Consider the following 17,038-nt stretch of genomic DNA (forward strand, 5'->3'; position numbering starts at 1 on the left):
TGGCCAAAGTGTTCCTGGGTAAGGGAAAAAAGCAATCAGATCTCTGCTTTGATCCAATGACTCCCCTTTCATCTGTGTATCTCAAAAATATCCTCTAACCCTCCACTAACAACATAGGGGTACTGCCTGAATGAATGAGGATGCCAGGCTGAGAAATGTGAGATGCTGCGCTATCCCTTTTCCCTCATCTGTTCCTTTTCTTCTGCTTTATCTGCAGATGGATCCCTTGCATCTTGCATCTATTCCTTTGGGTGGATCCCAAAGGGTGGATTAAAACAAAAAGAAAATGAGAGTCCCCAGTGCCTGTGAATACAAGCCAAGGTTTTTGGCACACAAATGGACAGAGCCTGTGGATTAGGTAAGTGTCTAACTGATTAGCTGGGTAGAAAGAGGAAAACAAAAAGCCTTTTGGATCCTAGCAGAAAGAGATATTATTTCCTTTCATTTTTCTCCCCAGTTCTGTTATGAACCAGTGTAATTACATTTCTGTTTTGGATTTGCTAATACTGAATTTGTCTTCGTCTTGAGCTGGCTTAAGGTAAGGGTGATTTCCAGGTAAGTAACTCCCTATCCCTATGTGTTTGGTGACATTTACAACAGGAATATTGGGATACACTAGCAGTCTCTAGCTTTTCAGTATGTTGCTGATGATACCCAGAGGGGAAGAGAATAAGTCTCTACATAGGTATACTGGCCAGCCTGAGAGTGGGTAACATGGAGGTTGAGTGGAAGAAGTGACTATGTGACTATCAATAACTAGGAAAGTTTTCCAGCACTTAGCAAAGGAAAGTACAGCTTAACCCATTACAGTACTCGGGGAGGTTCTGACGTTGTTTGAACCACAGAAAGCATAAGGATACACTAGCAAAGCACCACAGGCTGAATTGTCTTAATACAAGCATATAACATGTTTTATCCACAAGCAATGTAATTTAATTCTAGGACTGCAGCACAGCAGGGAAGGTTCTGCGGAGAGGCTTGCGGTGTGTGGGAGTCTGCCAAACATAATGGCTCTGAGCTGCTTAATTAATTGTTACTTATAGAGTGTGATGAGATCTCGGCCAGAAGGAATTGTATTAAAAGTGCAAACTGTTATTAGTGGGGTGTAAAGATGTTCTTGCCAAAGTAGCATTTCCAAAGAAACTAGAGCCTCTGGAGTGAAATGCCAAAGAGCATAACTACATTGCAAATAGAAGAATATCTGAGGTTCTGGGAGCCCTAGGGTACAGTTGTTCATATATATTGATTTGAGGAAGCCATTCCATATTTTAATTACAGAAGTAATGGAACAGCACAGGGAAAGCAGCAGCCACACATTGGTTATGTTTATAACCAATAAATGTGTATTTATTATCACTGTTTGGCACAAGATGTAAGATAGTATCTGAGGCCTTGCCATGTTGTTCATGTGAAGAGAAACTAGTAGTGGGCACTTGCTTATTTTTGTAGTTTGTTTTTTTTTTTAGAGTAGTGTTGTTTCTCAGCTCTTGGGAACAAATTATAAATTGGCAGTTTCCTTGTTCATAATTTCCAGTACTCCAGAGAGTATCTGATTTGTTGGTTGCAGAGAGGAATTGGAGGTGAGCACAGGAGCTTACTTAAGAGCATAAGAATGGTCATCCTAGTTCAGATCAACAGTCTGTTTAGTCCCATACCTTGTCTCTAAGCCTGATCTAGAGGCTGGGTCTCCCTTACCACTGCTATGAAAATGTCTGAGACTCCAAAGAAATAGGAGCAGCTGCATGAGCTCTGTATCAGTGCCTCAGCTTTGAAATGATGGATGAGAGCCCCTGAAACCACTCAGCAGTGGCGCTCCTGGACTGACTGTGCCTTACTGGATCTCTCAGCAAGCACTTGTCCAATTTCTCCTTGAGTCTCTGAAACGTCTTGCATCCACAGCATCTTTTGGCAGGAACTGTCAGTTTGGTGGGGAAATCAGACATTCACATTCTGCATTTCAGTGATAGGTTCTTGTTCCTGAATAAATACCTCAAGATTTTCTCAGTATTGCCAGTAGTGTTGTCTAATTCTGCAGGCATCACACACCAAGGAATGAAGAGTTCACAACCATGTATTTTTAGGATTGCTGACAATATACTTGTCATAAAGGTTTGCAGGATTGGATCCTTTGCCTGTGCTCACAGCCTCCTTGAAAACAATTGCCTGGCTTATATTATTGCAGCATTTTCCTTATCCTTTATGCTTGGGAGTAAAAAATTGTCTGTGTCACTAAAATCCATAACTGGATGAACCAATGTAAATCAAAATGGAAACCAGAATTAAAACTAGTGACCCCACTGAAATGTGTTAATTATATCAGAAATGTGCGACATTTCATGAGTGTTCAGACCTTTGAAGGCATGCAGTTATAGACAGGGGCTATTCCTAATGAAGGACTGCATCAAGAGGTCAGCTGTCAAAAACAGTCATGAATGCAGACAGGTCTAGTTCTCTGTTGCCTGCGTATTTATTTAACAACCAGGAAGTTTGCTTCTCTCAGACATCAACGCTGGATCACTGTAGCACACTAGAAATCTTTGGAACATGGAGTAATGTTGCAGTTGGTGCAAACCTTAAGTGAGGAGTATTGAAAAGCCTGATTTGTTCCTTACGATATTTTAATCATTAACTCTTTGCAGCAGAGTCTACATGCATTATTGATTTGTACACTGTCTCACTCAATGAAGACTTGCCTAGCTGACACTTGTACTACTATAATCTTCTTTCTGCCAAGCAGAACACCTGGACTATCTTCTCCAGAGTGGAGATATTTTATAAATTGAGCTAGAGGCTTTGTTACTGCAGAAAAGTTTTCAGCAAAGTAAAAAGAACTCAGCTTCATGTCTCTTTCATGTAACTCACACTTTCTCTATAGAACTTTATTTGGTAAAGTTGCCTCCTTCCTAAGGGTCACCTTAGAGAGTCAGGAGCAGGAAGGTTCCTATTATATGCAAATCACCCTAAGCAGTTTCAGGACAACACAAAACCACTGCATAAACTATTTAGAATATTCAACGAAGCAGCTGGGTTTTTTTTACTAATAAATTAAACTATTTCTTATGCAAATACTGCTAAAACATTGAGTACTAAGGATCTAGCTACCAGATCAGAACTATGGTGTAAATAAAGGAATTTTTAACAGTAGTGGGCAGTTACAGCACAGTTACAGTTTAATGTGGCGAGAATTCCATGCTGTAATTTCTTCAATGTCCAAGTGAAGATGAGAGATTCATACTCCGGCCAGTCATTCTCAACCTCCAGCCATAGTTTAACTCTCTTTCAGTTGCAGTGATTCAACTGCTTGGGGGCCTTGCCCTAAAATGAATCAGTGAAATGATCTGGGATTTTAATTTTCTGAACCAGATCATTTCACTGATCTGCTGCAGTAATTGTAACAAGGAACTGCACTCTCACAGGGCTTCACACCTAGTCCTTATTACAGCACTTTCTGCAACCCTGTTCTTAAACTTCCTGGATTTTATAGCCCCTTACATACTGTTTAATCCCCACTTCTTCCTTGTGGACTGCTGATGGCCCTTCACAGACTCTAGATTACTTGCTACCCCTACTCTGCCAAACCAGAAAGTGCGCCTAACATGAAACTTAGCTGCCCAGAGGTGCATGCACATTTCTCTGAATTATTGCCTTGACACTCAGATACTTGGCTCAAGGCTGTTTCATAATCAGTTATGGGGGAACTGTATAATACATATCCCTACTAATCACATCTTCAATATTTTAGCTCATAAAATGGAAAGATAACAAAGCTCCTCCATCAAATAGTGACTGGATTTTACACTTTATATAGCATTTTCCATCTTTAAGAAAGATAATAGAAATCATGCTAGTTATTCACCAGTAAAAGACTGAGGTACTAAAGATGAAGTAGGTTGCCTGCAGTCACATAGCAAGTTAGTGGGAAATAAGAATAAAGCTTCTGACTGCTAGATCGTGTAACCAAGTATTCCTCAAGCTTGAGCATTTTTGGAAAAGGCAATACAAAGCTACAAAATCCTCATTCACTTCTGAACTCTATCCTACAGGAGTGATTTAAAATACAAACTATTATCCTGGGAATCTGTCTTAAAAAAACAATATAAAATTAATCTGCCTGTCTAGCAACTCTTAGAGTTGGGAATCAATGCAAATGCAGTGAACCAAGTGGTTATATTTTGTGCAAAACAACCTGCTATCCTTTGGAATCCCTAGCACAATTTTCAACTGTTGCAGTTGCACTGACTGAAATATATTTATCCTAAGCCAGCCTTATGCGACAATCTCAGTGCCATTCTTTTGTTTTGCTTAGCTTTATTACTTTTGAACAGATGGTATCTACCCTCTCTGTGGCTGTCAGCCAGTCAGGTGCTGCTTGGGATATTCTGCTTGGTCATCAGTTTGACGGCACAGGTTGCAGAGTCTCCTGCACAGAGTACAGAGCACCTGACTTGCCATACATGCATAGAGCACCTCCACAGCACCCATGAGGTAGGCTCATTTGGCAGGCATGGTGATCAGACTCCAACGTATCTGAGATGATCCTGACCACAACACAGAATAAAAAACCTCCCATTTTAATTACACCAGCAAGGCTGGCAAAGAGCATAATTAGCCCATCTCTGCTAATGGCTTGTTTTGACTGAAGTAGCCTACAAAGTACTCCCGCAAGCAGTTCAGCTGGCATATCCAAAGGATAGGTAATGTTGGCATTTTGGGACATTTTTCAAGCAGCTGAGGCCAATAGCTCCTTTATTTGGCACAGCTGTAGCTGCAGGAGGCTGCATGTCTGCTGTCAAAATCACAGCAAGACAAAACAAAAAAATCTGATTCCAGTTTCTTCTCCAGCCCCTGAGATCCCAAGTATTTGCTAATTATTCTAATCAAAAGGGTAACAAGCAAGTCTGATCTCACGCATGAAACATCCTGTGTTGTATGCCTGAGCTCAGAAGTATAATCAAAAGATGACAAGAAGGGGAAGAAAACCATCACAAACTTATTTGTTTGTTTATTTATTTATTTACTGAAATTAGGTCAATAGGCCTTATATTGTAAAGTCCTAACAATAAGTCATAGCACAAGGAAATGTATTGACTTTTTCCTTTTTGAGGACGATTCCCAGTTTTTCTTCCTAAAATTCCCATAACTAGGTAAAGGCTTTAAAAGAGGACACCTCTTCCTCCTCCCCAATTCCCGTTTTGTGGATGAGGCCTCCTCCGCTCTGGGCACGCTCCACCTGCCTGCCTTTAAAAGTAAGGACTTCCATCAAGCTGCAGGACACCTGAAGGTGGAGTTTTGAAATGGAGGACTCTTCTGGCCAAGGATTTCCAAAACAACTGTACTTTCCCTATTACCAGCTGTAAGTATTTACTATAGTAATAGGAAAGTAGTCTGTTAGGCTTGGGGCTACCTTGGGCGCGTCCTTAGGAAGAGCGGTAGCCTACAAAACCTTGCAGGGTCCCTATGTTGTTACAGCTGCTCTGGGGACTTGAGGCCTTTTGGCTTGCCTGTGACTTTTGGTCTTCTTTTGTCACTAGAAAGATGGGAGAAAAGTAATTTTTCTTCTTGCCTGAGACAAGTGGTAGGAAACACAGTCATGGATCCCCACCTTCCTGCACATCCTCCATCTACCTCCCCAGTATTAACAGCTTTGAAATCCCGTCATTGCTGTGGAGAGGATTCACCTTGCGCTTTCGAAGTGCCTAACCCCTCTCCTTTCTCTCTGCCCTGCCCCCCCCTCCAGCCCAACCCTAAATACATCTTGACTAATATGTTTTGTGTTTTTTTTTTTTTTTTTTTTTTTAAAGCCCCAGACAGGGCCAGGCACCGCCTGACCGCGCGCCCCCCCCCCCCCGGCCGTTGGTGCCGCCCGTTGGGCCGGGGCGGCTCCCTGCTGGGTGGGGGCGGGGCGGAGGCAGCGCCCCCCTCCCGGCGGCTCTGACGCGCCCGGCGTCTCTGCGCCGGTTTCCCGGCCTTGGCCTTCGCCGCCGCCCCCCTCGCACCCAGCAGCGGCCGCTTCTCCTTTCCTTTGCCAGACTCGAGCGAGCCGGCGCCCCCCTGCGTGAGGGGCCGCCTGCCCGCCCCGTCCCGCCGGCTGCGGCCGTGCCCTGCGCACGGGGGGCGGCGAGGCCCTCGCCTCCCCGGTGCCCCGGCGCTGTTCTCGGGTGAACGGCGACAGCAAACCAGCTTCCCCGCCGCGGCTTCCTCTCCGCCTCTGGTGAGCTCTCCGGCGCCCAAAGCTGCCAACCGCAGACTAGCCCGATACCTCCGCTTCCTTCCGCCGCCGCGGGGAAATCGTTGCCGAGTCGCCTCGATTTCCTCCCGAAAACCCGCCCTCGTCTTCCTGGCCCCGCTCCCAAGCCCCCGAGCTCAACCCGCCGTTGGCCCCGCGGCGGCTCCCCGCACGCCTCTTCCCCGGCACCGCCTGGCGAGCCGCGAAGGCGGTCCTGGCCGTGCTGCCCGCACCCGCTGGGAGCGGCGCCCGCCCCGGGAGCCTCCGATAAGCACCTCTCAGCTTCGGATGCCGGCTGTCCCTCGCCAAACCCTCACAGCAGTTACCTGTATTTTTGCTATTGTTATTAAGTTTCTCCACAAAAAAAAAAAAGGTTAACAGTGAAATTATTGAGTACCCCAAGGGTCGCCTTTACAGCGTCGGGTGTCTCCTGGCTCTGTAGTGGGGGTGGCGCCGTGCAGCCCTCCCGGGGCGCGATGCCCGGGAAGGGCTCTGGGTTGCTGGGGCGCAGGGTCAGGTTAGGAGGGCGACCGCAGGGCGCATCTCTGCCCCGTGATCTGTCTGACTGAGCCTTGGCACGGATCTTTATGTGGAAATGACATCGTGGAAAGCGGCAGGCGTGCCACCATACTTACCGGCAGGCGGGGGCGCGCGGTGCGGCGCTCTAAAACTGGACCCAAGTAGACATCCTGAATGGATTCTTGATGGTTTTGGCTGTACTGTACGTGTTTTGCAGGATTTCTGCGGTCTGGGTAAACGTGTACTCTAGGAAGTGCTTCTTGAAAAGTGTATGCAGAAAGTCTCACTATGACCCTGGTTCATAATTATTTGCACGTATAATGCTCCTTTCACATCATGCTTTAGGGTCTGCTTGTCATGTGAGTGATACAGAGCTTTCCCTAGTGTCCTGCAGAAGTGTTTAATTCCAGGAAGAGCGGTTAGGAGGCGAAGTCCGAAATGCTTGCTTAGATGGTTGGGTGTTAACTCAGCTTCGATTAAAGGGAAGGGAAGGACATTGGCAGCGGGTTTGGGTTTTTTTCCATGGTAAAGGGAATGCGGAATGCAGATGGAATGCGGTAAAGGGGAGGCGCTGGCTCGGGGCAGCCTTTAGCTGGAATACGGTAAAGAAGGAGCGGCGGTCTCCGAGGCACCTCTCTGGAGGGGAGGATCCTGTCTAGTTGGCATCTCTATGATCCCGGATGTAGCTGCGCCGGGGGAAGGCCTGTGTGTGTGCGGGGAAGGGGGGCGTCTTTCCTGCCTGCCTCTCTATGGTGCCTTTCCGGGGGGGAGGGCCGCTGCCGGCGCCGCGCGCCTGCGTGAGCCGGGCCCTCTGCTTCCACCCCCGCCGAGGCCGCTGTCCGAGGCGGTGAGCGGCGCCGGCAGCGAGCGGCCGCGGCGCCCCGGTGCGGAGGAAGGCGCGCGCCCCGCCCCCCCCACCTCGCCCCCGCCGCGCCGGGGGGGCCGCGCCGCTGGCACCCCCGGGGCTGCGCGGCGGCAAATGGTGGGGCCGGACGATGCCGGAGCTCCGGGCAGCGCAGCCGTGCTTCCCGCGGGCCGGCAGGAGACGGCGGCGGAGGAGGCGGAGGAGGAGGAGGACGGGGAGCGGGATGGGAGCCGGGGCCTGAGCCGGAGGAGCGGCGGGCCGGGGCAGGAGCGGCTGCTGCAGCGGTACCTGGCGGCGCTCGGCCCCGGCGCGGCGGCGGGCGCGAAGCGCTGCCCGGAGAAGGCCGCCAACGGAGCCGCCTACGCCGTGGGCCCCCGCGGGAGGATGACCAACGGGGACGTCGGCTTCCTGCTGCCGCCGCCGGAGGAGCCGCCGCCGTCGCCGCCCCCTCGGGCAGGACAGGCCGAGCAGGGGCGGGAGGAGCCGGAGCCGCCGGGGCTGGAGGAGGAGGAGGAGGAGGAGGAAGCGAAACTGCAGAATGGGGGCTTCCTCCTCTGCCGGCCCGAGCCGGGGGGCGGCGGGACCCGCGCGGCCCCGCCGCCGGGGACCGCCCTGGAGGAGCCGCTGAGGAGCTGCTGCCTGCGGGGCGAGGCGGAGCGGCGCGGGGGGGCGGGCGGCGGCCCCCCGCCGGCCCCCGAGCCGGGGGGCGCCGGGAGCCGGACGCAGGCTGCCGCCGGCGTGCGGACAGCCCGGGGCCGGGCGGCGCCCGCTGCCCTCCCTGCGGGGCCCTTCAGCTTCATGGACGTTAACCTGAACTCCCGCAACACCTACGAGGTGAGCCGCCGCCGCAGCGCCCCGGAGCACCTGCCCCACGGAGCGCCGGCGCCCGCGGCCCCGGCGCCGTCGCAGGAGCCGGCGGACAGAGCCCGGCGGGCGGGCATCGCCGGCGCCGGCAGCAGCTTCGCCGAGTTCTTCACCAGGTAACAGAGCGGCGGCGGCGGGCGGCCCGGGCGCCACCGGCCCGGCCGCAGCTGGCGAAGCTCCCGACCCGGAGCCGGGGAGAGGCGCCCCGCAGGGCACGGGCGGGCTGGGGGCCCCGGGCTGCCCCGCCGGCTTCTGGAGGGTGGAGGCGTTGTTTGAAAGACGGTGCTGCAGTGCCAGCGGTGTTTGCTGCTTATCGATTGATTAGCAATGCCAGCACAGATACAGTTTATGGCTATTGAGTAAATACTGTTACAGTGAGAAGGAGGCTTTGGGTTGGAAATGAGGGTGAGACCATAAAGGTACTTCTGCTACCACAAACAATGTGCACTTAAAATTAGAATGTGGTTTCTGTGCCAGGGTATTTTACTGTCTGGATGAACACAGTGGTGCTAATTAAATTGCTTGGGGAATAAGGGGAAATCTGTTGGGTTTGGAAGGTACTTGCAGGTGATTCTGAGTATCATCATGAAAGTCGCTAAGAAGTAGTAAAAGCTTCATGGCCTTACTGGCAATGTAGCAAAGGAGTTACTGTTTTACTTCTTTATTCCAAAGTGTGGTTGGAAAGCTACAAGTGCTAGGCTTTATGCTCAAGCTGACTGGGCTTCTGTTAGGTTTCTAAAACAAAAGCAAAAACTTTGGAACATCAGACTTCACTATTTGGGAGCCTCTGTGGTATGGCTCACTTGAATATACTCCACAGGAAATTCACCTTGCCTATAATAACTTACTCTGTGCTACTTCTGTTATGTCTAAAGAGGGGAGTTTAATTTCCAGTTTCTAACTTCTATTCTCCAAAACCCTGGGATTATAGGTACTGTGTGACAGCCACTCTGATAACACGGTGGGTCTCTTAAGTGTTTTGCGAAGGCAGATTAAGAGTAAACCAACTAACTGAAGACTGATAGGAAAGGAGAGAGCTTTGATCTCTAGGGATGATCCCAAATTGAGAAACAGGCTTCCCTCTGCCAACAGTAAGAAAAGGGAGATATGGAATTCCTGTCACAGGATTAGATAGTGGCAGTTGCAGGGTATGTTTGATGCCTCCCCTTTGTTTGAAGGATAGATTGAGAGAGGTTCTTCTATTCCCACTATTTCTGTTTAGTTGTCTTCCCCTGTCCTCTTCTTCATGTTACGTGGATTCAGTGCACTACCTTCCCTGTGCCTCATTGCTTGAACACTTTAACCAGTAGCGTTGGTACTTGCTGCTTTTTGTCCCAGAGCAATAGTCTAATGAAACTCTCCAGAACTTTGGCTCCTCCAGAGGACTGAACCCAGTCTGCAGTAGACTGACCCTTGCTGTTTTCAGGAAGGGTTTGGGTATTACATGGAAAAACTTAATTACGTCTATTCTGGCAAAAGTTATAGTGCTGGCACCTCTGAAAAAAGGATTCAGCAGTGAGCTGAGTTCATAGCCCTTGCAAGTCCAGCTGTCTGTTCCTTATGTGCATTTACCCTTATGAGCAACATTGGCTTTGAAGTTTTTTTACCTTCAGCTCTGCCTGTATTTGCACAAAAATGTTTTAGTTGCAGCTAATTTTGTCTGAGCAGCCAAAATGAGGCATATTAATAAATAGCTCTACTGATTTGAGAGGGGAGAGATAAAAAGAAAAAACAAACCTCTCTTACTTGAAAAACTTATTTCTAGCTGCAGTAACAGTTGAGTTTGTATTCTTCTGTTGTTTGCAAAAGTACTAATAAAATGTTCTCTTTTTTTTTTGAAGAGTAGTCAGTTTGTTTCCTGAAAGTCTTTTGATAGTGTAAAGGCTTAGACTTCTCACTTATGAAACTGCTCAGATTCATCTGAAACTGACAGTTGCCATGATGAACAGATCTTTTTCTCCAGATTTTCATAAAGTAGCCTGATTCTCAGAAATAAAAACTCAAATTGTTAAAAGTTGTTCTCTAATTGAATGTTGGTAGCAACACTATACTTCCTCATGAAGTGTCTCAGTAGATGATTGCTTGTATTTTTAAATGAACGCAGAGCCGTAAACGATGCTTATCCCAAACACTTATGTTGTACTGGATGGCAGTGTTCTGTCAAAAGTATTTGCTGAAAGAGAACGACTCCTTCATGTTGTTATGTCAAAATGTATACCTATTTTCAGTATAGGAGAAAAATAGATGTGCGAAATAAACATAGGTAGTTCACCAGTCTGGCACATCTTATACTGAATGTTTCATCCTTGTAGTGTTTTTTGTCTAGTTTACAAACTGTCTAAAATTTGATCTCTCATTTGTTTTTTCTAATAGTCTTAATTATATAGAACTCCTTCATTTAAACGATGTTTTTTGATACAAACTGATAGAAGACAAGGGGGAAGTCATATTGCCTTCTGTGTTTGAAAGCTTCATTGTTGTAACAGCCCAGTCAGACAAACTATTCTGTCATGGCAGATCTGGGTTAAGAGGCCGCTGTTTCCAGCTGCTTGTTTCCATCTCTTCAGTTATCGGACTGGCCTTTTTCACAGTCCTGTGAAATGATCCGTGTTAGTTGTCTCTGCTCATTTCCCTGAACCGGATGAGAAACTGGTCAGGTGAGTTAGGGGCAGAAACAAGCAGCTGTGAACAGCAGCTTCTTACCTGAGTTCTGCTACAGGAAGAGTGGCCTTGCCCTGCTAGATGTAACCTTTCCCCTGAACTTAGACTAATGTGTTACTTAAATTTTGAATATTTGATCATTTTAAGTTTTTTTTTTTTTTTTTTTTTTCAGGTAAGTATTAGGAATAATAGTTGATCCTGGGATCTTAAATTGTGTTTATGCCAAATTGCTAAGCCTGTCAAAATAATGCTAACAGCTTTTAACTAAAAATAATTATTTTTGCTGTCTTTTTGTTCTACCTCTTTGTTTCTCTCAGCATATGAAGTGGGATGCCTCCAGTAAATCAGAGGTATGTGGAGCAGAGTGGCATGGCAAGGAAGATTGCATGACTATGGTCACTTGTCTCCACTATGCTACTGCTACGGTCAGAGCATTAAGTGGCTCCTCAAAAGTCACCTGTCACTGCCTTGTACTCCTGTGTATGATCTGTAATACAGTCATATATAGGCATAATTCTTAAGGGTTTTGGTTTTATGCAGCAGCTTACAAGGCCAACATTCTGTTCCTGCCTTATTCAGATCACTTGGGTGGCCCCAGTGGATTATTATTGGTAAAGTGTGGTTTAGTGAGCAGGGAGTGCTAGGTGGACAGTTGAATTAAAGCAGCAATGATAACTCTGTTTGCAGTTTGCTTTGTCCTCCCCTGTGGGCCCCCCCCCCCCCCCCAACAGTACATACAGAGCAGAACAATAAAAGGGCAAGCAGTAGTAAGCATTCTAGTATACTGTGGTGTATAGAAGTCCACAGTAAGGCTGAACCTCTTTTAAAGGTGACTTATTTCCTGTTTTTGCATGTATATACCAGGCATCTTCTCAGCTTGTGCAGTTATTGTTCAGGTATCCAGTAGCTGACAGAGTGCCCAATTGCTTTTTGATTCCTGCATTCAAAGCTTGCTATTGACAACAGCTGTGAAACTTACTTTGTTATAGCAAATCACCTTTTCCAGAACTCATCCAAGGACGTTGTTTTTGTTTTTTCCCCTCCCTTTTACTGATAAAAGTGTTAAGAGCTTAATTTGTAATTATGGCTCTTCATAGTTCTTTAGAATGTTCTGTAAGCAATGTTTGTACCTGGGTTGTAAGCATATATGGCAATTGGCATGTGCACACTTATAAAAGCTGTCATTAGTCTCATCCTTCCTTCCTTACCCCTGCCCTCTTCCAGGACTTTGCTGCACTTATTGTCCAGAAGTTCTGAAAAATCTTAACTTGCAAAGAAAATGGAAAATTGAATGAGGGCAGTATGTGGGTGGGAGGGAGAGAGGGGGAGCAAATGGAGAAATCACTCAAGCCCACATCTTTTCTCCATCTTTATATAAAAACATAGTTCTGTCATTCAGTAAGTAGGTAGTTCTTCAAAAGCTGATAATCTTCTTACTCCTAAAAATGTCTTTGGCAGAGACCATGAAGGGCTACAAAGATTCACTTCCTTGAATGTTGTTTTGTCACTTCTGTATGTACTGATGTCTCTAGTTCTGTCACTTAAATTTCAGTTGATTACTGAGTAGCATTTGCGGCTCTGAGCTATATAGGCACATGTAGTCTACAGTTGCATCTTGTGAATGTTTAATACCTGAATTGATGTTTCTCTTTTTATCCTAAACTTCTCTATGGTCAAAAGAGTTGAGTGGGAAATGAGCTGCCCTTGTGGCTTGTTTAAAGCTTGAGGTCTAAAGATGAACGAACTGATTGATGGGGCATTTCATAATGCTTAGTTTATATCCTTGTATTGCTTCTGCCTGTATCTTGGTTAGTTCATCTCGCAGATGTGCTGAAAGATTTATTTTTTCACTTTCTCTGTCCAGGTCAGAACATAAGGAGGGGCACAGAAAGCTTCTAACAGGTGAAGGAAATAATACAGAAAAGAGAACAGGAGGGGAAAAAAAATCAAACTTGAGTGAGAAAGGAGATACTAATTTATTTGCATTACAACTCTGGAGAAAGTAGGCAAAAGCTCCTGGACCCAGATCTTGCAGGAATCACTGTGACTAACTTTAAACAGCGTTCTCTTTCCCTGAATTAAGAGGCATAATAACTTGATACAAAGAAAAAAAATTCATGTTACCAAAAATGAGAAACTTCTCTGAAGAGTCTTCATACACTATTCACTAAGAATGATCTATTTTGCAAAGTTGCGCTGACTTGCTGAAGTTGGCCGGTTTCTGGCTTTCAGTTATGTGAATAATGAATATAATTGCAACTTAAGTAAATATTAACTCCAAAGTAAAACAAGCTATAGTAAACTTTAAAGACAACCCCCCCCCCCCCAGCTATTTCTCTCTAGGTCCCAGCATCTTTGTTAATAAGTGTGCATATATAAAACTTTACCAAAACTGTGTGTTAAATGTCAAGGAAATGTCTCTGTTGTATATCTACAGTCTCTCCAGTCCTAATTCTATTATTGTTTCCTTGGCAGGTTGGTAATTAGCTTTTTGGCTAATTTTAGCTTTTACTGCATGAAGAGATTGGACTGCAGTGATGTAATATATAGTATTAAAACAGTCACTTTCAAGGTTCTGTTGGAAGTGCAGATCCCACTGTAGCAAATTAAATCTATATCACAGCAGTCTTGTTATTGTTAATGAACTAGTTCCAAGCAGTTCAAGAGAATTAACAGATCCTCATGGTCTGCGAGTTGAAAAATGGCTGTTAGAACAACTGTCATTCCCAGGCCTCATTCTGTATACTACTTAAAGATTTTTACATTTCTGAAAAACATTAGAAATGGTCATTTTTCCATGAGTATGTAAAATGTTGTGTGTTCATGTTATTACTTTGGTTAGGACATCTGTTCAGCAACAGACCAAAGTTAATCTTCAGGTGCCCAAGCATATGCTGACTTAACTCTGCTTGCATTAGAGATTGCTATATTGCTACAACCTCCCCCTGCACCCCCACATTTTTTTCCTAAAACATTGGCTAAATAGATTCCACATCCTTCTAAGACCTTGGTGCTGTAGGTGTAATCTTCATCACTTTAAACTACCCAAAATACAAATTTCACTGTTTTCCTTGGTAGGCAGTGTAATACTCAGTAGAGGTATTTGAGCTGGAAGACCTATAATCCTAACAGGATTTTTTCTGAAGTCAGTTCTTAAACTATAGTGGTAGTTTGCTTTTTCAAGCTGAATGCCTGAAATAGCCATTTAACATGCTGTTGGTGTTGTCAGACTGTTTTGCTAAGAAGTGTTTTACAGAGACTTTCGCTTAACCTGAAAGTGTCTTCTCCCCACATCCCAGAAGGACTCTTTCATTCCTTGGTTTGTTCTACTTATTTTGTGTCAAAGAACTTCTTTAAGACTTGATATATTGAGTAGTGTGACAAAGTGAATAGGACCTCTGTTCTCCTGAATGGCATATGACCAAGGGGAGAGTGTTTAAATGGAAAACAACAGCCAGAGAAGGTCACTTTAATCACAGCTGTCCTATAAAAAGGTAGCTTTCTTAGGCTGTTAACTTTTTTGCTCTGATTGTTCAATTATCTATTAGGATACTTCTGTCTCAATTGTTTAAGAATAAAAAGGAATTTAAGGTTATTCTTGTCAGATGTTTTAGATGTACAGCTCTTCACTTTTTTGGTCTGGTTAGTTGAAGAGCTAGGAAGAGACTTAGTATATTAGTAGGCTGGGTGGTAGGCATTGCCTTAAATGTTTTAATGGTCATGGCTGTGCTGTGCTTCCTAAAGGAATGACACTTACGCAGCTATTGCCTGATCTCCCTAACACTACAGCTGGTTAACCAAGTTCAATCAAATTTCTGTGAGACTGAGAGAACTTGGATGTGTGAACTTGCAGTTTTTCTCTTGCAGGGTCCCTGTATGCCCAGCCTCCATACAAAAAGACTGCTAATTTGGCTCTGTATTTGCAGCAGCCAGTTAGCTGTGCAGGCTACCTGCAGAGCATACCACTACTGGCCCAGCAGCGAGGTAGCAGGGTAAGAGGCAGATGAGTTCTCTATGGGTGAATTTGATTTTAATTAATAATAAAAAGGCTTCTTTAGCTCTGCTCATAGATCTGTTTATTTTTTAGAACTTCTGGAAGCCAAGCACCTTGAGGCTAGCATTCCCATAAAATCATACCCTCCTTTCTTAGCCCCCTACTGAAAAAAATCCCTCTAGCCTATGGAGGAAGAGACTTAAGTTTCTCCCCCCACCCCCAACCTTCCCCTAAGCTGCTTGTTTAACTAAGAACAAGCTCTGTTCAATTTCCATTGTTATCTTGGGATTTTTTTTTTTTTTTAACCTAATGTGCTCTCACATAAGTGAAAGAGTGCCTCTTATCAGGGAGTATAATAAAAACTGTCTGTCAGCTCCCCACATCTAGGGGAGTTCTGCTGACCTAAACAAACTGGCTGAAGGCCAGCTGTAGGAATGGGCAAACTAAGTGACTGTCTCGAGCAGAAGTAAAAGAGAAGAGACCTGAGATGTAGACAACAAAACCTCTATAGCCCTTCTGCCTCTACCGAAACCACAGAAAAACAGGCTTGCTGCTGCTGCCACCGTCATTGAGGACTGGTGTGATTACTGAGGAAGATTACTGCTATGGGGAAAAGGTGGTATACTTCTCATGTTCTGTGCTACAAGAGCAGCAAACCTAGTTGTTGATGCCAGGTCCCAGTTCCAGCAAAACTTAGTCCTGTATGACTTGAGTTGCCTAATGGAACCATTAAGGTAGGATCTTGTCAGTCTTACTGCTGTGGAATAGCGAGGCTTTTTGTGTGCTGGGTGCTGTTCCTCAAATTCTGTAGGCAGCTGAGTGGTAGCAAGGGGAGTTTCTTCTTCACTTTCTAAAATATGAAGTCATTGGACAAAACTGAAAAGAATCAAACTCTTGCGTATTGGAATCAGCCATATGACAGCTCAAAAATGGATTCCTGTTTCTGCAATTTATCTTTGAATGGTAATAATTTATTATGAATTGCTAACCACAGCACATGCTTAATATATTAGCTAGTTATTGTAGTCTGCAGCACTTAACTTGATTGGCATAATTGCACATTACACAGTGTGATAATTGGCAGGTGCCCAGTCTGTCTGGGACCTGAAGGTGGAAAAATATTAACTAAGGTTTAATCCAAGTTGGTCCGAGTAGAAAGCATTGCTAACTGCTGGGGCAGTCTTCAAAATAAAATTCTGCCCTGTGTTTGAACTAGTAACTCAGACTGTGCCAAAGGCTGGAAATCTTTCTTATCTTGGTCTTGAGTATGTTCCTCATATGGGATATTCAGACTATGGATACAGTGACTAAGTGAATAGTTTGATTTTTGATGATGCTGATAACTTTTGCTTTAACTGGAAGTGAGTCACTGATAGAACAGTTGTACTTTCATGAGACATCTTGAGGAACTGATTTAAGAATTTGCTGTTGTCGGGAAATGCGAGGAATGCCTCTTACCTGCTTGTGGTGCTTATTTGATCCTCTGAGCAGCTGCAGCCCAGTAAGCTGCAGGGTAAAAAATCTGGATGTTTTTCTTCTGGATTAGTGATTTGAATTGGCTCCTGATATTTGGAGAGTCCCAGAATCAGTGCAGCAGAGGGAGTGTGGGATGTTACTGGTACAAGGAAGAGAAATGCACTTCCCTTAGCTGTGTTAATGCAACTCTGCCAGCATGTAAAAAAGATTTGTACTCCTCTAGCACTGCTTTGTTCCAAGTCTGTTGCTGGTTAACCCAGCTCTGGCTTTGCAAGAGTAGAAGTCTTGGCCATGCAAGAAATAGCATAACATTTTTAGCTCAAGTGATAGCAGGTCTCCACTTGGAGCTATGTGACCTAGGATTTTGGTTTGGACTCTACAGATAATTGACATTTGGTTGTTGTTGAGTTTGGCTGCAGTGTTTGGTATAGTG

The 17,038-nt window shown here is 45.5% G+C and overlaps 1 protein-coding gene and 1 long non-coding RNA gene across 3 annotated transcripts in view; both read left to right on the forward strand.

The window, feature by feature from the left end:
* The first annotated feature begins 226 nt into the window (after window positions 1-226).
* LOC135328806 (uncharacterized) lies at window positions 227-5,347 on the forward strand. Its single transcript, XR_010389844.1, has 3 exons — window positions 227-358; window positions 458-538; window positions 5,145-5,347. It is a non-coding gene; the product is annotated as an uncharacterized LOC135328806 (long non-coding RNA).
* A 2,064-nt stretch (window positions 5,348-7,411) lies between these two features.
* The window catches only part of TBC1D12 (TBC1 domain family member 12), a 51,289-nt gene continuing 41,662 nt past the window's right edge, over window positions 7,412-17,038 (forward strand). Inside the window, exon 1 of one of the 2 annotated variants that reach the window (XM_064514036.1) lies at window positions 7,412-8,590. In XM_064514036.1, coding sequence (XP_064370106.1) covers window positions 7,416-8,590 — 1,175 coding nt within the window. In that variant the 5' untranslated portion in view covers window positions 7,412-7,415. The remainder of the gene's footprint in view (window positions 8,591-17,038) is intronic. The other variant, XM_064514037.1, reaches the window with a different exon arrangement.

This window comes from Dromaius novaehollandiae, chromosome 6 (genome assembly GCF_036370855.1).
Source record: "Dromaius novaehollandiae isolate bDroNov1 chromosome 6, bDroNov1.hap1, whole genome shotgun sequence".
Lineage (NCBI taxonomy): Eukaryota > Metazoa > Chordata > Aves > Casuariiformes > Dromaiidae > Dromaius > Dromaius novaehollandiae.